At 39.3% G+C, this 25,383-nt stretch overlaps 1 protein-coding gene across 1 annotated transcript in view; it reads right to left on the reverse strand.

Annotated features, from left to right (window-relative positions):
• Positions 1-5,465, reverse strand: part of LOC309488943 (uncharacterized protein) — a 58,159-nt gene extending 52,694 nt beyond the window's left edge. The window contains exons 1-2 of the mRNA XM_082157388.1: positions 5,177-5,465; positions 4,666-4,794 (exon numbers count right to left, since the gene is read on the reverse strand). Coding sequence (XP_082013514.1) covers positions 4,666-4,794; positions 5,177-5,416 — 369 coding nt within the window. The 5' untranslated portion in view covers positions 5,417-5,465. The remainder of the gene's footprint in view (positions 1-4,665; positions 4,795-5,176) is intronic.
• Positions 5,466-25,383: the final 19,918 nt, after the last annotated feature.

The raw sequence follows: 25,383 nt of genomic DNA on the forward strand, positions 1-25,383 counted from the left end.
CCCCTCCCTCTTCCCGGACTCCCTGTGAGTTCCCTGAGTGATTGTGCACTATATGTACCCCGGGCTTTCGCCCTTGGGTCTTTGGTGTCAGATCTCAGCATGCACGGCGTTTTGCATTGGGTCCCCTAGCGTAAGATATCTTACGCAGTACGAGAGACCTCTCGTAAGAGAACGTACTCGGTTACTAACGTAACCTCGGTTCTCTCTAGAAGAGGGAACGAGTACTGCGTATCTTGCCGTGCATGCACACGCTCTGGTTGCTTCGATGATGAAAAACCAGATAATAGCTGCCTGCGAGCGGTATTTATAGGCCTAGACCACGCCCATTTCGGCGGGACGTGACGCAGCGGGCGCGAAGTGCCCTGATTGGGTCTGGCGTCACGCCAGGCCTCGCTCGATAGGCTGCTGCAGTTGCCGCAGAGCAGCCAATAGGCGCGCGAGCTGCCTCGCCTATGTCTGCATGCTGCCGCAACGCGTTTTGCATTATTACAAAATTAAGGATAATTTTTGGCTTCAATATCTCGCGGAAAAAGGATTTTCCCCTAGCGTAAGATATCTTACGCAGTACTCGTTCCCTCTTCTAGAGAGAACCGAGGTTACGTTAGTAACCGAGTACGTTTTCCTTCATCAGCCGTCAGTCCCTCAGATCAACATCGGTGTCTCTAGAATATTCATACGCATGACCAGGTCACGGTTGCAAATGAGAACCTGTTCTCAACTGATTAACCTGGTTAAATAAAGGTAAAAAAAAAAAGTTTACTTACAGATGTCCTTACACACTCTCCCGTCAAGTGTGTTTTTATAAATCACAACTTATGTGTGTGAAGTGTGAACTTATGTGAACTTATGCGTACGCTCTTTCAGGGCCTGTTTTGTGCGACACAACAGTTATAAATGAGGCCCCTGAGACAAGTCTCATCACAAACCCAGACCTGCCAACATGTACGCATTTTGCGTAGCGGATACGCATTTTGACTTCAAAGTACGCTGGTACGATTTGTCACTCTAAACTACGCAAAAACCTGGTGACGCCTCTGTGCACGCGCTGTCCTCAAATCAAGCTACAGCAAAAGAAGAAAAGTTCGACCAATCATAGGGCTGGGTTCATTCCCCAAATAGCAAGCGGGGATGATTGACAGATGCGTAAGGCCTATCATTAACCCTCTGAGGTCTGAGCTGTTTTCTGGGCTCTGGAGGTGTTCTGACATGCTCTGACATTTGTGTTTTTTTCTGTTACTTGTGACATTTTCATGGCTAAAGTCTAATTACACTGTATTCAGCACAAACTCTGCTACAATAATATATCAGCAGCATGTATGTAAAAGTTTGTAGTTTTGAGATAATGACATTTATGCGTGGTTTGTGAAAATACAAAAAAAAATTCTCACTGAAATAAGGCCATGAAACCCATACTGATTATTTCTTCACAAGACTTTTGAAAATTGTATGACATAGCCTAGAATATTTGCTCCAAAACTATGTGAAAATCACCCTGACTGCTCATTCAGATAAGACAATATATTGATTTAAAATTTCTAAGACGTGTTTTGTGTGACAAAGCCATATGCGAAGAGGCGTGATCATCTCATGAATATGTAAGGTTTTAACACCTGAGAAAGACAAAGACACTCCCCTAACTGCCCTATTAGGAGCGATCAGACCCTGTCATTCAGAGCAACCTTGCACAAAGAATGAGGAGATTTAAAAAAGAATGGCTTTTAGATTGTTTGGATTTATTTACAACACAACACAATCCAAAAATACAAATGACAAAAGAGCACATTGAAAACAATGATCCAAAGACAGAGACCTTTGTGCCATTCCTAAAAACATTGTACATACCTTTCATTTCCAAGGTGTTTGATTTTCACTTTACCATGTTCATGTACAGAGACTCATGTGAATGTTGAAGTCAGCAGGACTCAGTTGCATCTGGTCCCTGAAAGAAAAAAAAAAAGAAAAAACTGTGAACATACTGATATCAAGAGAAACTATAGGGCAGCACGATTTTGGGAATAGATTTTAGATTTTTCTGGTTAAAATTTCTTTTTAAAATTCACAGAATACACACACACACACATGTTTCCAACAATATATAATGAACACCAGGTTTGTTGTGCCTTGTAGGCATAGGCTACGCAGTGCTGCATAAAATAATAATAACAATAAATTAAATCTTCCAAAAGATTTCAAGAACAACTACGCTAGAGAAAAATATATTGATTATCATATGTTACTTCAAATGTTTCCATTCGTTATGATGATATGAAAGGAGATAATAGTAAAAACATAAAGCCTAATGTTTGGTGCATTTTTCCTTTCAAACGCAATCGCGCTCCAAAATATGATACATTAAAACCCACAGCGCGCTCCAAAATATGATACATTCAAACGCACAGCGCGCTCCAAAATATGATACATTCAAACGCACAGCGCGCTCCAAAATATGATACATTCAAACCCACAGCGCGCTCCAAAATGTGATACATTCAAACGCCATCGCGCTCCAAAATATTAAACATTATGGTTATACATATCTATGTTTGAGCAGATATCCACAAACAGTATTTAAGTCTAAATAGTATAATATTCACCATATATCTAGCAACAGTTCAACTGCAATGTGAAGTTTATGCAACAATACCATAAACTAATAAGTAAGAATTTCTTACCTTACATCTTTCTTGTCTTCAAATCACGTTCTTCTTCTTCTGAGGTAAATCCATGTAAGCTCACAGCGTGTCTTCCAAACTCGACGAAAAGCAGAGACTTGTGAAGTGTTTTGGTGTTTTGTGTTTGAGGTAACGAGGGCGTTCGCGTTCCATGTGGAGATTTGCATGTGAATCACTTTTGCGCGAGTGGGCGTGTCGAATTAAAAAGTAATTAGCAAGCGTTTGAGATACTGGACATCCTGTTGGTTTTATACAAATTACTTAAACAGAGAATATTTGTTTTCAGTTTGAATCCGATCATTTAAAAGTACACACTTAAATGTGTATAAAGGTATATGGCTCATAAATGTGTGAGAAGTATTCGCTGAGTTTTGTTTCAGTTTATAGACGTGCTCAAGAAAAAAAAGTTCACCGCGACGGAGAGGCAGAACGCACACCCTGTTTATTTTCTTTATTTTACAAAAGCACAATGTTTTGATTTGATTGTAAGTGGACACATACAAAAGTAGAATGTGTAGTATTTTTTTATATTTCTTTTTTCTGTATAACCATAAATGACGGAGTAATTTAAGTTTATGTTGCTGCTATGTGAAAAAAATCCAGCAAAACGCGTCGGCGCGTTTCTCGACCTCAGAGGGTTAAAAAGAGACTGAAAATCGACACCAATAAAGATTCCCGCTCGATCCCCCTTCCACTCCCGCGGCCGCCATCTGACTGATTTCATAAGCGAGGAGGACAGTACAGTACGGTACTTCTGACTCCTGAAGGGAAACGGCCTGGGGTCAATGTGGAAAGTTGATTGTTGAGTTAACTTAATCTTATGGATTCGATGATCACACAGATCGCATGGATTATCTTAAAATACTCCGTTAAGTTCATGGTCACTCAGAAAAGAGGAAGACATCATTCAGTCATGCAAATAATAAAATGCTCAAGTAATGCTGAACTATAAATCTTGAAATCGCTATGGCTTAGTGATTATGAAAGTGCTGTGATTTGTGGATTAGCCTACTGATAAGCGCGAGTCTGAAGAAACAGGCGTTTATTTATTCATTCATTCTCAGTGTTGAGAAACGTATGTGTTACGTTATTGTGTTAATTATAACTAAAGTACCTAATTATATTACAGATTTATTTTGTATGAAAACTAGCGCGTTAGTTACTTATGGATGAAAAAGTACCGTTGTATCAGTGCTGCGCGAGCTCTCTCACAAACACGGACGCGCGCACACACAGAGAGAAGATCATTGTAAAATGAAAATTGACGGGCTAAGTTTAAATTTTGTTCTTGCTTGGTTTTTTTTCTGTCAAAAAGCATTTTGTATTATCCATCCCTGCTTTTAAAATTCGTTAAATGACGGGCGTTTTACTGTTAACACAGCCCTCATTATATGTCGGATTCGGAACTTATACTTTATATTATTTTTAGAATAAGTGATTCGTTATGCTATGATTGGACTCCTGTCTATTCTTGTCAACTGTTTTCTATAAATATGTTTGTATTGGCTAACATTTATTCAGCTAATGCGTGTCCTGTTTAAAATGTGCAATGTTCAAATGCAAAGACAGCACGTCACAAATAGAAGCCCTTTTCCCTGTGGTATTTAGTATCATATTTGAATGGCTAATGACATGGTGTAATGAACAGAGAGTGCTCTTTGTAAATAATTGGAATCTGTTCTGGGAGTGACCTAGGCTCTTCCGTGCTGATGAATATTTGGATATTGGAAAATAAATAAATTAGCCTATCTTAATTGTACACAATGTTCCTATGTTTTTATCTTTTTTTTTTTTTTACTATGTTCTAGGGGTTTCTTAATTTTAGACTAGTTGACCAGCACACATTATATGCAATGCAATTATATAATGCATGCGTGTCGTCGTCCAAACCGCCCATACAACCCCTCCCCCCCTCGTCGTCAGTACGCAAAAAAAATTTGCAAGGTTGGCAGGTATGCAAACCTACACTGGGACTTTTGTGTAGACCTCATACCTCAATGTACAGATTGATCTCCTGGATGGTGCGCTGAAGGTCCTGCACTGCAGGAAGATGCCGAAGAGCGTCCACATTCAAATCTTCCAAAGTAGACACTTGTAGAAGTGAGCAAACTCTGCTTATTACCTTTGACAATAGAAAAAAAATATTAGTCATGGTATTGACATTGGGATGAGCACAAAATAGGTCTGGATAGTGCTGGTCGGTATACCAGTTCATACCGAATTCATTCATTTTATGGGGTCTTACAAACCTGTATTAATACTAGTGTGGGATTTTTCTACAATATTCACTCATGACAGTAAAATAGGGCATTCTGAGTCAATCCACTGCAGTGTTTCCTCTCTCAATCAGAAGAAAATGTGGTTAACACCCAGTCATGCTTTCAAAAAAATAAAATACACCGTCATGTACCGTGAAACTGGTATAATTTTGAAAAATACCGTGATATAAATCTTTGGTCATACCGCCCAGCACTAAGGTCTGGATAATTTCCCAAGACACAAACCCTCTTGATGGTCACATGCTCTCCTTCGGCTGCAAGGGCTCTCATGACATCCTCCGCCAAACTGTTCACTTCGCTTGAGCTCATGGCCTTTGTCTGTCTCCCAACATTGTTTTCATCTTCCAGCAAGGCTTCTGCTGCCCTCATGTTTGCACCATGAACCTCCCTCATCTGGCTGTAGAAGGACTCATAGAAGACAAGCCCTCTTCCCTCCTTCAGTTTCTTCTCCTCAGCATTGGGCATCTTGGAACCAAGAACTGGGAAGTCACTAGTGGACAGATTACCAGGGGCGATTGAACTAGCCTTGGGACGAACCACTTGTTCATCTACCACAGGTTTGGACTGAACCTTCTTTGCTTCCTCATCAATCTTCTGTTGTGGTCCTACAAGAATAAAGCCAACAATGTGTTTTTAAAGACTTAAAGTTATAGTTCACCCAAAAATGAAAACGACCCCATGATTTACTCACCCTGAAGTCATCCTAGGTGTATGACATTCTTCTTCAGACGAATACAATTGAAGTTGTATTAAAAAATGTCCTGGCTCTTCCAAGCTTTACAATAGGAGTGAATGGGCATCATTTTTCATTCTTTTTTTAAGTCCATTCAAGTGCATCTATCCATCATAAAAGTGCTTCTATCCATCATTAAAGTGCTTCTATCCATCATAAAAGTGCATCTATCCATCATTAAAGTGCTTCTATCCATTATAAAAGTGCATCTATCCATCATAAAAGTGCATATATCCATTATAAAAGTGCATCTATCCATTATAAAAGTGCATCTATCCATCATAAAAGTGCATCTATCCATTATAAAAGTGCATCTGTCCATTATAAAAGTGCATCTATCCATCATAAAAGTGCATCTATCCATTATAAAAGTGCATCTGTCCATTATAAAAGTGCATCTATCATCATAAAAGTGCATCTAACCATTATTAAAGTGCTTCTATCCATCATAAAAGTGCTTCTATCCATCATAAAAGTGCATCTATCCATCATTAAAGTGCTTCTATCCATCATTAAAGTGCTTTTATCCATTATAAAAGTGCATCTATCCATCATAAAAGTGCATCTATCATCATTAAAGTGCTTCTATCCATCATAAAAGTGCATCTATCCATCATTAAAGTGCTTCTATCCATCATTAAAGTGCTTCTATCCATCATTAAAGTGCTTTTATCCATTATAAAAGTGCATCTATCCATCATAAAAGTGCATCTGTCCATCATAAAAGTGCATCTATCCATTATAAAAGTGCATCTATCCATCATAAAAGTGTAGGCTATCTGTCCATCATAAAAGTGCATCTATCATCATAAAAGTGCATCTGTCCATCATAAAAGTGCATCTATCCATGATAAAAGTAAATCTATCCATCATAAAAGTGCATCTATCCATCATTAAAGTGCTTCTATCCATCATAAAAGTGCTTCTATCCATTATAAAAGTGCACCTATCCATTATAAAAGTGCTTCTATCCATCATTAAAGTGCTTTTACCCATTATAAAAGTGCATCTATCCATCATTAAAGTGCTTCTATCCATCATAAAAGTGCTTCTATCCATTATAAAAGTGCATCTATCCATCATTAAAGTGCTTCTATCCATCATTAAAGTGCTTCTATCCATCATTAAAGTGCTTTTATCCATTATAAAAGTGCATCTATCCATCATAAAAGTGCATCTATCCATCATAAAAGTGCATCTCTCCATTATAAAAGTGCATCTATCCATCATAAAAGTGCATCTGTCCATCATAAAAGTGAATCTGTCCATTATAAAAGTGTATCTGTCCATCATAAAAGTGCATCTGTCCATTATAAAAGTGAATCTATCCATCATTAAAGTGAATCTATCCATCATAAAGTGCATCTATCCATCATAAAAGTGCTTCTATCCATCATAAAAGTGCATCTGTCCATTATAAAAGTGAATCTATCCATCATCAAAGTGAATCTATCCATCATAAAGTGCATCTGTCCATCATAAAAGTGCATCTATCCATCATAAAAGTGCATCTGTCCATCATAAAAGTGCATCTATCCATGATAAAAATGCATCTATCCATCATAAAGTGCATCTATCCATCATAAAAGTACATCTATCCATCATAAAAGTACATCTATCCATCATAAAAGTGCATCTGTCCATCATAAAAGTGCATCTGTCCATCATAAAAGTGAATCTATCCATCATTAAAGTGAATCTATCCATCATAAAGTGCATCTATCCATCATTAAAGTGCATCTATCCATCATAAAGTGCTCCACACGGCTCTGCAGGGGTTAATAAAGGCCTTCTGAAGCGAAGCGATGCGTTCATGAAAGAAAAATTTCCATATTTAAAACTTTTTTAAAAGTTACTTAAAACCTTTTTAAAAGTTATTTAAAACCATATTTAAAAGGTCGACTTACGCCAAAAGAGAAACACTTGAACTTGACACACAACGTAATGACGGCAACTGACGCTTCTCTCGCGGTTCAAACACACAGGGCTGGGCAACTGCGTTCGTCATTACGTTGTTCGTCAAGTTCTAGTGTTACTCTTTTGCCGTAAGTTGACTTGCGTGCGTCCGTCTGCCGGAAGCTAGATATTTTAGTCGATGAAGTTTTAAATATGGATATTTTTCTTGCATGAATGCATCGCTTCACTTCAGAAGGCCTTTATTAACCCCCCCACAGAGCAGTTTGGGACACTTTTATGATGGATAGATGCACTTTTATCATGGATGGATGCACTTGAATGGACTTTAAAAAAATGGTGCCCATTCACTCCCATTATAAAGCTTGGAACAGCCAGGACATTTTTTAATATAACTCTGATTGTATTCGTCTGAAAGAACACCTAGGAGGTCATATACACCTAGGATGACTTCAGGGTGAGTAAATCATGGGGTCATTTTCATTTTTGGGTGAACTATCCCTTTAAGAACAAGGAACTGTTTATGTACTTGTCTATATAACTGTATATACTCTTACTGTCAGGGCACTTTGCTCCTGCTTGTTTATCATCTACAACTGGACAAACGGAGTAGGTTTTTAACGGCAGTGCAGACCCAAATAAGAGGGAGTAGCCATTCTCCAGTTCACTAATGGAGTTGCTTGCAGCTGGATATTTTCTTATAACCTCTTTAACTCTATCTATCAGATCCTCTTGCTTCATTTCACTACCTCTTTGAGCAAAGTCAGCTCCCAAATAACTTCAGGGTTTCTGCACACTTTCTGCACACAAGTTTATTTTATTTTTTTAAATTTAAGGCTTTTTAAGACCTTTTTAAGACCTTTTAAAGACCCTTTAAGACCTGAAGAAATCAAAATTAATACCATGCATTAGGGGTGTGCAACATTGACAAAATATGTCTCGATATTTTCAAAGTTTTGTTGATAATAATTAGATAATATTTTGCTGATTGTGTTTCTGTGCTTGGTGCCATGGCTGGTTTAGGCCTGTTGTTGACAGCTAACTGACGAAGATATTCATATTTTTCATATTCTATGCAGTGGTCAGTTCACAGCAGTGACAGAAATTTTAAAAAAATTAATTAAGGGGTAATATTTGCCATCTTAAATTGATTTCCAGGGGCATTTTCACATATACACTCACCTAAAGGATTATTAGGAACACCTGTTCAATTTCTCATTAATGCAATTATCTAATCAACCAATCACATGGCAGTTGCTTCAATGCATTTAGGGGTGTGGTCCTGGTCAAGACAATCTCCTGAACTCCAAACTGAATGTCAGAATGGGAAAGAAAGGTGATTTAAGCAATTTTGAGCGTGGCATGGTTGTTGGTGCCAGACGGGCCGGTCTGAGTATTTCACAATCTGCTTAGTTCCTGGGATTTTCACGCACAACCATTTCTAGGGTTTACAAAGAATGGTGTGAAAAGGGAAAAACATCCAGTATGCGGCAGTCCTGTGGGCGAAAATGCCTTGTTGATGCTAGAGGTCAGAGGAGAATGGGCCGACTGATTCAAGCTGATAGAAGAGCAACTTTGACTGAAATAACCACTCGTTACAACCGAGGTATGCAGCAAAGCATTTGTGAAGCCACAACACGCACAACCTTGAGGCGGATGGGCTACAACAGCAGAAGACCCCACCGGGTACCACTCATCTCCACTACAAATAGGAAAAAGAGGCTACAATTTGCACGAGCTCACCAAAATTGGACAGTTGAAGACTGGAAAAATGTTGCCTGGTCTGATGAGTCTCGATTTCTGTTGAGACATTCAGTGGGCGGCAGTGGCTCAGTGGTTCATGTAGATTGTCTACAAACCGGAAGGTTGGTGGTTCAATCCCCGGTTCCACCTGACCAAGTGTCGAGGTGTCCTTGAGCAAGACACCTAACCCCAGCTGCTCCCGACGAGCTGGATCGCCTTGCATGGCTGACACCGCCGTCGGTGTATGAATGAATGAGTGAGTGAATGGGTGAATGTGAGGCAATATTGTAAAGCGCTTTGGTGGCCATTGGGTCTGTGAAAGCGCTATATAAATGCAGTCCATTTACCATTTACCATTCAGATGGTAGAGTCAGAATTTGGCGTAAACAGAATGAGAACATGGATCATTCATGCCTTGTTACCACTGTGCAGGCTGGTGGTGGTGGTGTAATGGTGTGGGGGATGTTTTCTTGGCACACTTTAGGCCCCTTAGTGCCAATTGGGCATCGTTTAAATGCCACGGCCTACCTGAGCATTGTTTCTGACCATGTCCATCCCTTTATGACCACCATATACCCATCCTCTGATGGCTACTTCCAGCAGGATAATGCACCATGTCACAAAGCTCGAATCATTTCAAATTGGTTTCTTGAACATGACAATGAGTTCACTGTACTAAAATGGCCCCCACAGTCACCAGATCTCAACCCAATAGAGCATCTTTGGGATGTGGTGGAACGGGAGCTTCGTGCCCTGGATGTGCATCCCACAAATCTCCATCAACTGCAAGATGCTATCCTATCAATATGGGCCAACATTTCTAAAGAATGCTTTCAGCACCTTGTTGAATCAATGCCACGTAGAATTAAGGCAGTTCTGAAGGCGAAAGGGGGTCAAACACAGTATTAGTATGGTGTTCCTAATAATTCTTTAGGTGAGTGTAAATGGACATTTGGAATTTGTAGATGTATGCATCACCTTTCATGTCAAATTCTAACATTCAAATTAAATTCTATTAGAATAATTCAACAATACAACTGTTAACAGTCAAATTAAATAATTAAATCATTGCAGTGCAGAGGTGACACAGAAGTGGCATCAGATCTGGTTACACTACATTTACAATTGCATAAATAAAGCTATGAGATTCCTAAATATGAACTGATTTCTAATTTTAACGCTCTAATTACAGGGTAGGCTACTTTAAATGTGAAACTAAAACTGCCAGTAGGTGGCGGCAAGTCACTGTCTTAATAAGTGGGTTGAGGGAGTCATTCATTCCACCGATTTGTTCAAATGGCTGATTCATTCGGGAAAGAGGCAAGTGATCGTACATTGAATCATTACATTGATTCGTTCAAAACTCGGATTCCATTCAAAAAATCATCGCTGTCTGTTGCATTGAGACTCTGCTATGGCTTCATTTTGAAATTCTCGTCAGCGAAATAAAGGAAAAACAAACAATACTGACAATATTGTGTATAAAATGTAACAATGTTAATTTATTGTTAATTTAACTGTTATATAAAATAAATATGACATTTGCAATTGTGCACGGGAAAACAGAACTCTTGCTGATGTGATATTATAGGCCTATGATAACAAAATAATATGATATAAATATGAGACAAAAACTCATTTGGGAACATACCTATAACTGCACACATCACGCGGTGAAAGCACGAGGGACAAAAGCGATGTCAGCTCGCAGTGCCGCGTACATCATTAAAACAATGATTACAATATCATAATAGACAATACACATCGCACACCTCTACACTCATAAAGAATGAACTTAGAATTGAACTGACATTTACCAACTCGCTTCTCCTTCTCTCCTCCTGTTTCGCGTGCAGGAGACAGACGTAATGCTGCCGCGAATGTGACGAATCCACTTTTGTGTCCTTAAACGCTTGTTTTTTGGGGTCGACAGCTTATAAACACTTATTTCTGTTTTCTTTAGCTTGTTTGCAGTACACCTTGTCACATAGCAGCTTTTAGACATTGTTTTGTTTTTTGTTACAAGTCAGAAATAACAAGGAGGCAGCTTCACACAATACAAAGTCAATAAAGACGTTTGGATTGATGATGTTTGGATTGATGTGTGGGCGTGGCCTGAATGTGCTCTGTCTCTATTGGTCGGTGTCATGATGATGTATAAGGTGGGTGTGGCTCAGAGGCTCTGCCTTCTTTGAGGTGTGAATCTCTGGTTAATTTCTTCTGTTCAGACGCGAGTAAAAACATGAACACACTGAAGAGCCGCTTTATAGCAGAAACTGAAGCTGTGACTCTAACTGAAAGACTGATATTTTTGTTCATGTTTAATACTGTAACACATCTACTGTATAAAGTGCTGTCTGAGTAAACGTGACGAGACAGGAGAGTCTGAATATAAACATTTCCACATCTCTATGAACAGAAGATGCTTTCTGAACTGCTGTTTTCTCATTTCTGTTGTGTGTTTATTGTGTTATTGAGAGGAAAGAGCAGCACATATTGACATATTCATCTAAATGCCGTTGGATGTTCACTTTTAAACCCTAAGCGGAGGACAAAAACATGACTTTGCTGTGAGTACATCAAGGCCTTAACCTTAGAGGGTGCTAAAAGGAGAATAAGATGACTAATGAGGTGATGAAGTGGACACCTTCAGTGGGGAGCATCTCTGTTGCTCTCTCTTCCATAGCTTCCTTTGCCTCTGCTTTTATCTGAGGTTTCTCTTTATCTACCAGGTCCTGAGGCGCGTCCAAGGAGCCACAGCATATAGCAAGCTGGAATAGGGCTCTAGCTAGCCTGTCTCTCATTACACATGTCAGGAATGCCTGAATATCCTGAGGACACACACAAAAAAACAAGCACAATCAGTCGTTTCCATAACACGTTATAAAGTAGAAACATTCATGTTCAATTACAGGGTTCCCACGCCTCGGTTAACTTCAAATTCAAGGAGCTTTCAAGGACTTACCAGGTCCAATACCCTCAAACTCAAGGACTTAATGTGGGACACATTTCAAGTAAGAGCAAGGTTACATCGTGTTACCCTGTGTTATGATCAGGCACACTGGCCACAACATACAATTACCGCAAAGTCAGTTGGACTCGTTTGTCTAGGGGGTTTATTAAACAATTGAGTCAATTACAAACAAAACAGAAGATAGAGGATTAACTACAACAGATTAAAAACAACACAGGAAGATAAATCACAGGCGTGGTAGCCAGAACACAAGTCTCCCCTCTGCACGGAGTGCCTGAGATTTTAACCCTCTGAGGTCTGAGGGGTTTTTGGTGTCCTTGAGATGTTCTGACATGCCCTGACATTTGTGCTTTTTTCAGTTGCTTATAAACATATTAATGGCAAAGGTATAATTACACTCTATTTAGCACAAACAGGGCTACCATAATATGTGAGCAACATGCATGTACATGTTTGTATTTTTGAGAGAATAATGTTTATGCATGGTTATTGAAAAAAATAAAAAATAAAGTTTCTGAAATAAGGCCACAAAACCCCATACTAAATACGTGTCAATAAGACTTTTGACTAATTGATGTCTTTGCCTAGAGTTTTTTCTTCAAAATGATGTGAAAATCATCCTGCCCTTATCATTCACATAACACAATACATTGATTTAAATCTTGTAAAACACTTTTTGTTTGTAAAGGCAATATGCGCAAGGGGCGTCAACAATTCAACAGCATCATGCATATGTAGTGATTCACACCTGAGGAGACAATGGGGCCCGCATACTTAATGAGCCATTCATTCAGATGTGTCACCTATAGCCACAAGAAAGAATGCAAGAGCAATATATATACAGTATATACAGTATATATATATATATATATATATATATATATATATATATATTCTACCAAATTGGTTCACAGTTGGAAGCATGTCAAATTTTTATTTATTTTTTTTCCCCACAAATTTTGCTTGCAAATTGTATAATATCCAAGGAAAACATGTCTATTAATTGTGCAGTTAATTCTCATACTGTATTTTCAGTTTTGGAATATGTATCCTCTCCCCAAATTTGTCAATAATAAAACACAATAAAAATTATTTAAAGAAAATGCTTATATTTACCTTTTAAAATTTGTTTACATCTACCTTGTAAATATATATTTTTTTATTAAAAAGGTTACAATTACAACAACAATTGAAGTGTAATCTTTCTTTGTAAAAACTAAAGTATACATTTTATCATACATATTTCAAAGTTAAGGATTCATTACTTCGAATATAGCCTACATTGACAAAACATACTATATTTAACATATTAGCAAAAATTGGCAAACAAAAGCTTATTTGAGGTGGAAGATATTTTACTGTAAAAATGTGTAATCTATCCAAAACTAATCAACGAAATGTTGTCTTTCATTTGTCTGTAAAATAGGTCTTTCGTTTTTATTATAAGGAATATAAATGTTAATTTGCAGTTTAATACGTTGCTTATACAAATACATTTTATTTCAACATATTTCAATCGATTTTACTCAGTATAGCAAAATAGTTTGCTAAAAGCAGATCATTCATTCACACACAGAAACGCAATTCAAATTTAAACCGTCTTTTTGCGAGTTGTGGTAAACAGCGCATCTCTGCCGTTCATTCATTCACACAGAAACGCGATTTACTTGAGAATGAAAAAAAAAACTTACTACATTATTCCATCCGTTGCTCCTCGAAATACCAGCACTTCTGAGGTAAGTTTTCCATTATTATTATTCCTCACAGCGCTGCGAGACAGTGTAGACAAGTACACTTATCTGAATAAACTTGATGTGTTTTCTCGAGCTGATATGTGGGCGTTCACAGTTTGTATGGGATCGTCTCAGTCATTTGCGTTTGAATAGCGCGCGCTCTCCGTGGGCGGGGCCGATTAAAACGTAATGAGATGAGATGAGCTCGACTGGAATCACTCTCTTTTAATACAGATTTCACAAGATGAGAATATTTGTTTTTTATATAAATTACTTCATTTAAAAGAAGAGAATTCAAGCTTCATGCCTGTGTGTCTGTATGCCTGTTTGACTGAGTATTCGCTGAGTTATTGTTAATTTTCGGACGCGTTTCAGAATGGACTTCACTGGCAGAGAGAAGGCAGAACTCGCTTCGTGTTTATTTTTCTTTATTTGGCAAAAAGCACAACACTTTGTTTTTATTGTGAGTATACACAAAAATAATACACATTTAACAGAATCGATTGATGTATGAAACTCCTATGGAAAATCAAAGTCAACAGAGTATTTATGAGTTTCTTTTACATTGATAAAAAAAAAGCGAGCTGGTATCGCCGGCGATACCGTAGACCTCAGGGGGTTAAAGGGTGTCTCTCCGCCCACTCGTTACAGATCACACCTGCACACAATAACGAATGAAAACATACTGCAGAGCAGCCAAACATTAGAAAAGGAAACAGAGCCACCACATGTAGTGGACGCAGGGGTGGGCAACTTCGGTCCTGGAGGGCCACTGTCCTACAGAGTTTAGCTCCAACCCTGAAAAAATCACCTGCCTGTAATTTTCTAGTAATCCTGAGGACCTTGATTAGCTTGTTCAGGTGTGTTTGATTAGGGTTGAAGCTAAACTCTGTAGGACAGTGGCCCTCCAGGACCGGAGTTGCCCACCCCTGGGACGTAACACCCTGTAAGATACATTGTTACAGTTTTGCGCGTGTGAACGTCATGGCAACGTACAACACAAAGTACCTCACGCGGCAAACACTTAACGTAACACGTAAACGCGCGTAACTACCGTAAATGTGCAAGCTAGTGCGCATAGGCCACGAAGTGTTGGCGGAATAACACATTAGCGGATCGGAGGGAATCATATGGAAGCACTTTCAAGGGCCTGTATCTGTGTGTGTTTACTTTCAAAAACTTTCCAAGCACTTGAATTTTTTTTTTTTTTTTTATTCACAAACTTTCAAGGATTTCAAGGACCCGTGGGAACCCTGCAATTAATCAAACCAGAGCAGAAATGGCATGAATAAGTTCATGGATATGTACAAAGAATGGCTTAAAGTGAATGAAGAGGGAAAGGTCAATCAAAAGAGCAACTGCATGAGGACCATAAAGACTCAATGGTCATGATGCAAGTCGTTGGAGAAACATTTCTGTGTGGGATTAGCAGATGATGAGCGTGACATCACATTAATGAGGAAAGCAACCGATCCCTCTCCTACTCTAATCGTTAAACCCATTTACATCCTTAAACAGCTGAAAGGAATTACCACTGCAATTACCAGGAATGAAGCATGAAGTAAAAGAATAGTTCACCCAAAATTCAAATTCTACATCATCCACACACTTTTTGAAGCTTGAAAGCTTCAGTTCCAGTCGTAATTGCAAACACCAAGCAAATAAAATCGCCTTTTGGGTTTTGGTAAGTAGAAAGTACGTGATTCTGGTTTGGAACAAAACGAGAAAGACATACCTGCTAACCGTGAAGAAATTTTATGAGTACTACAACCCACTACCCCCCCCCCCCCCCCGGTGCGCGCAAGAACCTTACAGCCCACCGCCAATGTACGCTCCACCGTTGCACACACACCTTTGAGAAACCTATGAGATACCCAACACTATAATACATATTATACACATAATATACTTTCACCAATTAAGATTTATTAGTTACTCCATAACCATATACAAGTAGACCATAAATGTTATACAATTACTGCAATCACTCCGAACATTTTGTACAGGAGGCATAGCCCATGGAAACTTCTTCCACCTGAAAATCTTGTCAGAAATAGAAGTAAACTGAGGACATTCTTTGTAAATAAATAAATCAAAACATTAATTAAATGTGCAAAACCAGCAGTTATTAATATCAAAATCAGTTTTCTAAAAACAAAAACAAAATTATAATTTACCATGCATAGTGTTTAAACTTTTGCATCATTTAACTTGTTAAAGGTTGCAGATTTGGCTTTTTTAAGTAGTGCGTCAGTGAAAGTCTCTTTGTAACAAATGCTGCCTTTGGAGGCAATCATGACTTTTCTTGTCACCAGAGAACTAAGCATCTCTGTGCTCAGGCTAGCACGACATTGTGTTTTGTTTTTAGTGACCAAGCTGAAAATCCTTTCACAGTCTGCATTGCTGTGAAAAATCACACACACCCCAAGCATAACTGTGGAGAGGTTTGCAAAAAGTTTCTTCCCTCCTGATTCCATCACACCTAATTCTCTCCAAGCTTCATCAGCCCATTTGGTAAGAAAACCATCATTCAAGGTGGAGGACTGAAAGAGCCGAAACTCCTCCGCCACTTCATCCACTGTAACACCATTTCCCAAGAAGCAGGGGAACCTGTCTTTGAAGTATGTCAGTGAGGAGAATTTAGCTGTTTGCCGTCCGTCGAAAGCATTTTTTGCAACTGTAGCTCCAAGATCTGCAGCAATATGGGCACACATGGCTCTTCTTTCTGCAGGTTCTGATTTGCGGTTTCAAATAAAGGTATAGCTCTCTTTAAAAAAAGAGCATACAGCTTGGACTGTGGGTCAGTCAAGAAAGCATACAACCTCTGTGGTTTTGTGACCTCTGTTTTTTCTATCTTCTTTTCCTTTTCTGTTTTCTTTTTGGACAGATCCCTCTGTTTTTTGCCCGTTTCTTTTTGTTTAAAAACAAATTGGTTTAAGTCAAACCCCTTAGGTGGTTGAGCTGACTGCTGTGTAGTGCTTGGTCCTGCCGGCAGCTGTTTGGTTGTAGGTCCTGTCTGCTGTCGTTTTGGTGTAGGCCCTGCCTGTTGCTGTGTGGAGCTTGGTCCGGTCTTGGACTTTCTCTGGTGGACTTTGGTCTTCAAAAAGCTGGAGGACAAAGTCTTTGAGACAGCAAGCTACCCGAGGTAGGTGCTTAGGGGCAGCTGGGCTCTTCAGAGAGGGATGAGCTGAGGATATGTGAGAGGTTTAGCTGCCTTCTTCCCTGCTGCCTCTTCAGCAAAAAACAGAGTCAGAGGTTCCCACTGCTAGAGGAGTCAATTGACACATTTGCCAAGAGCCAGCCATCTGGTCGAGGATAATTTCAAAATCTTCCTCACATCAGTGTCGCACAGCATTTGTAGGTCACGCAGCAAAGCTTTCCTCTTGCTACTCTTGTCAAGGTAGTAGTAGACAAAGATGAGCATGTCTTCAATGTCAATACATAGACTTCTTGAAGCCTTTTCCACAGCTAAATGCATTAGGGTGGCATGCACAGCCGACCATGTAAATGTGGGGATTCTGTGACTTAATGAATGCTGCGACACCTTTTCTTAACCCCTGCATGACAGAGGCGTTGTCAGTAGAAAAGCTTACACAATTGCCCCCATGGTATTTTCCTTTTGTTTAGTTCCTGGTCAATGAGATTGTATATCCCTTCGCCAGTAGACTCTCTACACTCAACAATTTTCAGGAGTACTACAACTATTTTTCCAACACTGGGATCATAGACACAGACAACCAAAAGAAAAAGCTTGACATCATCCATGTCTGTGCTACTATCGGTTGCAATGCTGAATGGGGAACGGCTCATAAGGTCACTGATGACCTGTTCATCATTTGAGGAAAGTGTGTTCAATATAGCTGTTGTCTTGGTTCGGGCACAGCCGTACTGCTGGGCAATTTGACTATCTGGAAACATCTTCTTAAATAATGGTCCAGCATGGTCAGCTATAGACACTGGCACATTGTGCTCAGCAATAAAGTTTGAGAAAAGTGTTTCTGCCCTGATGGTCCGTAGATCTTGATCTCCAAAAAACTTTGTGGTGATCTTAGGGACTGAGGCAATGGCACTTTCCAGTTTCTTGTGCTTTGTTCCTTCCACATGGCGTCTGCAATCTGAAAATGTAGATGGAGAGGGGGAGATTATATTCCTGCATGTTGTTACAAAATATTATGAATTACACACACACACACACACATCAACATGCAAAATTCATTCAAAGGATTCATGTAATTTACATTAAAATACATTGTTTGGCTCATCACTAGTACCTTCTAGATTACAATAAATTATTATTACTGTGTAGAGGAATGGAGTGGATGAATGGCTGTAAGCTAATAAATAGGCTTAAGTAGTAATGTGTTAAAGATGAGAGTCAGACCAGGTTACACTTAGCCTTCTGAATTATACTGCGCAAACCAAAAGTAATACTACCCACTGGAGGAAGAAGGGTTGTTTCTCCACATAACATAAAATATTCATTTTATTTTATTTTTCGTGTTCACATTTATGAGGAAAAAATGTTAGGGGCGTGACAGTTCTCCGTTACGGACATGAGCGCTCTGAAAGCGGCACTAACTGCTTTAAAACTTTCACAAAGACCTCAAACAGAAAGCACAGAGCCTTTCTTTAAAGTGAATTTCGTTTTGTATAAATTGTATCTTAATTTTAATCAATGTTTCATCAAGCAATTGCCTGGATTTAATAAATAAATATAGAAGTAAATATAGAAGACAAGATATAATCACGACACGGAGGCGCCGGCGTGAACTAGAGCTCGCCTCATAAATTAACCGAAACTCAGCGCCTACTTGACTCACAGACCGGTCTACTTTTAAACAGAATAATTCAAAACGAAAGAAAACAGACTGCTCTCTGCTTGTGTAATCCGTATGAAATGTGCATTTCTCTCTGGCGCGTTCACTACTGCGAAGATCGCGAGACAGCATCGTCAACTTCATCTTTGCAGCCGACACGACACTGATACAGGAAACACATGTTTATTAATAAACAATTAAAATGTCTCCTTTCTATATTTGACATTATTCATAATCATTAGGCTACTTTTGCCGGTTCTTTGTGACAGCTTTTAGGTGCGTTATTGGCAGCGCCACCCTTACATGTTAGCCTACATGAACGCGTGAACTGAACTGAGCTCGTCACAGCTGGACTGCCTGTTATGATGTCAAGGTCATTTTTAATGTTCATAAATTCAATTAGGCTAAAAATAGCCTAATTGTTACCTTTATCTTACGTTAATCAGCACCTGGCCTGTCTAAAACCTTCCAGATTTCTAGCCATTCAACCACTTTTCTAACTGCCAACTAATTTCCCCAACTAATGGGAAGGATGGCCGGTTTGATAAGCTAACGTTAGCCTATTGACACTATGAATGCTTTTTTTCTTCTCATTTTCCTTTTATTTTTAATATAATTATGTTTCTGGGGATGGGGAGTATTTGTGTGTGAGACTGTGTTCGTTACCTGTTGCTCCTTGGTGACTGATGTCGATGTCCGTCTTGCAGACGGTGCAGAACGCATGATGAGGTAGCCTGGACATCTGGAGGCAAGGCCATCTCTTACGATAGCGGTCTAAAAATCTTTGTGTTTTTCAAACCTTTTTTTTGTGGCGGTTCAGCCATGGCATGAAAGCCTAGGTATCTTATCCGCCCAGTCTGGCTTGCTTGAGGCACTGAATTGAATTGAGTGCAAAGCATGTGGATAGGAGGGGGAGGTGGGCGGCGGGTTAACATGCAGGGCTCTGATTGGCCGAAAGCTTTTCACTCCATTTACACGCTGTGGCTCAGTGGCAGAATCTGCGTCATAGATTGCATAGAAACTGAAATCGGCGAAATGCGAGAAGCAACAAAATGCGTACCTAGAGAGCAGCGAATCGTACAAGCGTACTTATGGGTCAAAATGCGTGCCGAGTACGAAAAATGCGTACATGTTGGCAGGTCTGGAAAGAGTACTTTATAAGAGAGCTTGGGGTGAACTATCCCTTGCATCTTATTAGGAATAATAATTACAAGTGGGAACTCAACCACCAAACCTTGTTTAAGAAAGACAAACACTTTTACGTAAAGGCTGCTCCAAACAAAAGGCAGCAAAACTACACCGCTATATTGTGTTCGCCCATATGCAAATCTTACCGAAGCTTGTTTTGGAATTCCTAGATGTAAACTCACAATTGTAAGAAAAACATCTGAATTGTGAGATAACATTCAAGTTTAATACTCAGGCTATGCGTCAGTGTTTTATTACTCGAGACTAGACTCGATCTGCGTGCATCACAGCTAGTGCAAGATAAGAATTTGTGGTTAAAAGTATATGAATGTTTATTTTGTTTAGAAAATGTCCGCTGGTTTGTCTAGATAAGACTCTTATTCCTCGGCTGGATCGTGTCGAGACTTTGAAGCTGCACTGAAACTCACATCTGGACCTTCGACCCGTTGGACCCCATTGAAGTCACTATATGGAGAAAAATCCTGGAGTGTTTTCCTCAAAAACCTTCATTTCTTTTCCACTGAAGAAAGAAAGACTTGAGCATCTTGGATGACGTGGGGGAGAGAAAATTATCAGTCAATTTGAATTCTGAAGTGAACTACTCCTTTACCTCGAATTTGGTCTGAAGCACTACAACACTGTTAGGAGTTTTGGAAAAACCTTTAGTAAGTATGCACAAAAGTAATAGAGGTGAGTGCCAAAACAAGCCCTGCTTTAACTTTGCAAGATGCCACCCATGAAGGACAGCAACTTGAGCGTTTTCAGTGAGGTTAGCAGATATCAAACATCCAAACCACAAGAAAAACCAACTTGCAAACGAATACTCGCCCTTAAGTTGCTCACCTTCGTCATAGTTTCACTGAAGATGCCTTCAGAGTTGTTGAAGACTTCCAGGACTGCATCGGTGGCGGTCATATTTGCATATTTGTTCCTAAGCTCGGAGTTTCCCACCTGGGAGTAGATCACAGGTCCTCGGGTGGGATCCAGCAGGCTCTTCTTTATCTCAAACATTTTGGCATCCACCTCCTTCAGAATGGTTTCTTTGGCCTTTTCCATGTGGCAATACTCAGCAGCCGATGCCTTATTCAACATCTAAGAACACAGCATGAGCAAATAAAGTCTTATAGTCAATATTGCGTGCTGACCCAACAAATGCCACCATTGGATTAAGAATGATGGGAATTTTAGAGCGCAACAGTTTCACAGTTCCAGAGTTTGGGAAAATTCTTGAAGGATGCAGGATTTTTCCTGCATAGAGAATTATGAGGCGGCCGCCTCCGTCAAATTTCGTGCCGCCTCCGGCTCTCGACAAAACTCGGACTGACAGTCACATGGTGAGATACACTTTTTTCACCGTGACGGTTCTGTTGCGGTTTATGTCCATTCTCAAACCGTAGCCTATATAGTGCTGCGCGGATCGCGGATAATCCGCGGGGCGGGCGGGCCAAGTAATAAAAACATTCCATTTCAATGAATCGAGGGTGGATGATAGATAAATCAATATACTGAGTTGAGTTTAATAAAGACACGGAACTCTCATCACGGTAAAACGCAATGAACGAGCGTCACTCTTTTACTTTCGTTTTCAACAACGTAATTTTCTTCAGGGAAAACCAATCAAGGAAAACATATCAGGGCTCGACATTAACGCTTGTCAGGGACCATAGACTGTGTCCGGGACACGTGTGTTTTTTTCTTTTTTTGAAGGGAAAAGTGAGAGAGAATTGTACTACTTGCCCAACCGTACAAATGCCCTGATTAAAACAATTTTTTATATAAAAATAAAAAATAACTAGGGAATCACCAAAAACATGAGGATAATTCTGTTTTATTTCATATAATGTAAGTGGCGACTGATAGCCTATAGCCTAGTTGATAATAATATAGGCCTACCTAATGTAGCCTACTGACGGTAACAAAGTTGCGCTGTTGAGGCTCGCGCAGTTATTTATAACATATTATAGTTAAACAATAGAGCTGTTTTCCTGAATGCCATCAAGATTGAAACAGAGACTGATTTCATAACAGTTCAATAAACAAATAACGTTAGTTAAAATTAAGTCACTTACATTTTAAACGCAATGACTGTTTTTGTTCTGTTTCAGCAGCGAAAATAGTTCCAAACAAAGACCACAGCAGAACCATAGCACATCTCACAGCAACACTCATTATTGAATGATTCAGCGTTTGATTCAGTCAAAGTTTCAATTACCCATTCATAAACTGCCTCATTCTGAATAAATCAGCCGTTTGAACGAATCGTTTGAATGAATGACTCAATGACTCGCTCATTAAGACGGTCACCTGCCGCCTCCTACTGGCAGTTTAGTTTCATAAAGTATCATTCTTTTCAACATTCCTTATTTGCATATTCAAAAATATTTTAAATAATCTCATTTAATACAGTTATAATCTTTCAATGTAAATTATTTAATTTGATTGGTAACAGCCTAGTGTCTTATTATTTTTATTGAATATATTGATCAAATTTAAGAATTTGAAATGAAAGATGGAGCATACATTTAATAAAATTAGGGGGAAAATGCCCTTTATAAAAGGTAAAAAAATTATTCTGAGTGTTTTCAAACAGTGATGTAATGAAACATTGACAATTTAAGCTTGAAGAGAGTAAAGCCTCTGTTTAGGCTATTAAGGAAATGTAATTTTGCCAAAAGAAGAACTTTTATTTTAAATAAATGTTCATTTTAAATCAGCCTACTTCAGTGTGATATGTTACCATATTATCATGCGTAACACTGAGAATATGAATAATTGTAATGTGATGATCAGATGCAGATATCTAAATCAGAGAATATGGGCGGTTGGCGGGTGGATTATTTATTTTTAACAGTGGATTCGGGAGACTCAAAGTGCACCAGATTAATGAATTTATCTTTAAAATGTACAAAATTTTCTTCCGGGGGGCCTTGCCACCGGACCCCCCAAGAGGTACCGAGCTCCACCCGCAAAAATAATGTGGGAAACACATTAGGCTATATGATGATCTACGAAAAATACAAATTGAATTACTTTATTATTAAAATACATTATTAGGATTTTACCACCTCCGCCTCATTTTGAGCCAGGAAAAACCCTGGGATGTATTTTCAATGCTTTGTAGATAGGGATGCACCGATAAGAACATTTTGCAGATGCCGATAACCAATAATTCTTTATACTTAGATAAAAGTAAAAAGCTATTATTTTGTGTAGATCCATGTTCGAGGCAGTTCGACTTAACAAGCGCATTTCTTTACACACACACACACACACACACACACACACACACGAATTGGAAACACTCGATCTGCGCCAGTGGACGCGCACTGTTATGAATGCCTGTGCAGCAATGTGAAACAACGGCAAGCACACACGCAACTTCTAAGGAAAGACTGTATTCTCGAACTGTTTCGACTTTAATCTCGAAATGCTAGATTTTCTTTCTTTTAGACTACAGAATTTATTAAACTTGTCAAAACGATAATAGGAACTCCACTATGTCTCTCTTTACATTTATTTTGTCCTGTTGTCGGCTTCAGCTAAGAAAAGAAATAGTTCACCCCACACGTCCAAAATTCATAGCACACTTTAGATAACCTTCGGCAGCGAGTGCAGGCTCTTTGGTGGAGCTCTGCTCTGAAGGAAGTTCCATCGTGACAAATGAATGGACTACTAGCGGACTCGGAGTGACATGAAGACATGAATCAGAGGCACAAAAACGTTGGCAGGGGTGAGCGGTCATTATGTTTACTAATTCCTGAACCGTGCTTTGTGCGCGACCCGAAAAAAAAAAGAAAAGAAAAAAGCGGATTTGCATGATTTACGAGAGCATAATTTTCAGGTCGGAAAAGCCGGATTTCTGGATTTATCTGGAAGAATCACATCCCTGAATAATGTTTTCATTATAATTTTATGTAGCCGATATGACAGACTTGCGCTGCACATGTTGCACTGAACTCTATTTTCCTTTTTGAAGTGATTCAATCATATTTCAAGCAACTCAATCCCATCATGCTGAACAGTGGCATCTGAAGCGTCTCAGCTGAAGGAAATAATACATTGTTTATCAGCTTTAATATCTCAGCTACATTTTCTGCAGACACCGACATGGTGGCCGATATATCGTGCATCCCTATTTGTAGTGAGAACCCTCAACACCGAATCAGACATTTACGAAAGAGGGGTGGACAGACCCAAAAAATATGGCAACAACAATAGGGAATCTTACCGAAATGGACAACCCAAGACTCTGGATTCGGATGCCAAGTTCATAAGGCGACTCGCAGCTATAATGGTCTGCAAGGTACTTCAGGAAATCAGCAAGGTCAATTCTAGGTGTCGTGCTTCTTCTCCGGAATATTCTGAGACTCTAAGCAAGCAGAAAACCACAGCGTTACGTCAATGCAGATGTATAGGAATTGTTTTTTTTTTCTCTGTATTGTGTCTTCCCTATTATATTGGTTATGTTGTGTGTGTTAAACAAGTGAATTTCCAAAGAATTTCCCCCTGGGCACAATAAAGTTATTCAATCAATGAGTATGTTGAATACTGGTCAAGAACACAGCCAATGCCAAGCTGACTCACCTCAAGAACGTCCACAGTTGTAATCTGACGTACATCATCATCTTTAGTATTTGCATCTATTTTGAACATTCGGTGGATAAGAGGGATCTTGCAGAGAGGGCCCAGATGGAGTTCTTCAAAGCGCTTCTTGTTCTTCAGGTTGGCCAGACCCTGTCCCAGTTCGTAAAGTGTGCACACGCAAGACACCGCCTCCACTGACTGACGTGGAAAGAAACACATCAGGTAAACTCAAGGGGTCTCATTTATAAACATTACTAAAAGTGTACATGCGCCCAAAAGCAAAAAATGTTGTACGCCAAAAAAATGTCAGACTTATAAAAGCGAGCGTACGCCGGAACCTGCGCAAAATCCCCTTTATAAACCCCAGTCAGAGGAAGATTGTGAACCTGCGTCTACTCCCCGAAATTACCATATGAGTTTACAACGCCTCCTTTACTGTGCATATCCTCATCTGCATATCATTTGCATATGCATATTCATGCACGTGATGCCATGTTTATCGGTATGTTGGAAACTCAGATTTCGAAGACCAGGAGACTTGGTTCTTTCTTCAGCAGGATTCTTTATTGAGAACACGAGCTGTCGGTAGCTGCAGTCACCAAAGTCTAACTGAGTTCTATACAGTATAGTTTTTATACATTTACAAGGAGGAGGGACTTTTGGAGGTGGAGATAAATCAAAACAAAGCATAGGGATGATTTGGCTCAATCAAGAATCAGATCAACATCGGTGTCTCTAGAATATTC

Source organism: Leuciscus leuciscus, assembly GCF_965113295.1.
Source record: "Leuciscus leuciscus genome assembly, chromosome: 24".
Classification (NCBI taxonomy): Eukaryota; Metazoa; Chordata; class Actinopteri; order Cypriniformes; family Leuciscidae; genus Leuciscus; species Leuciscus leuciscus.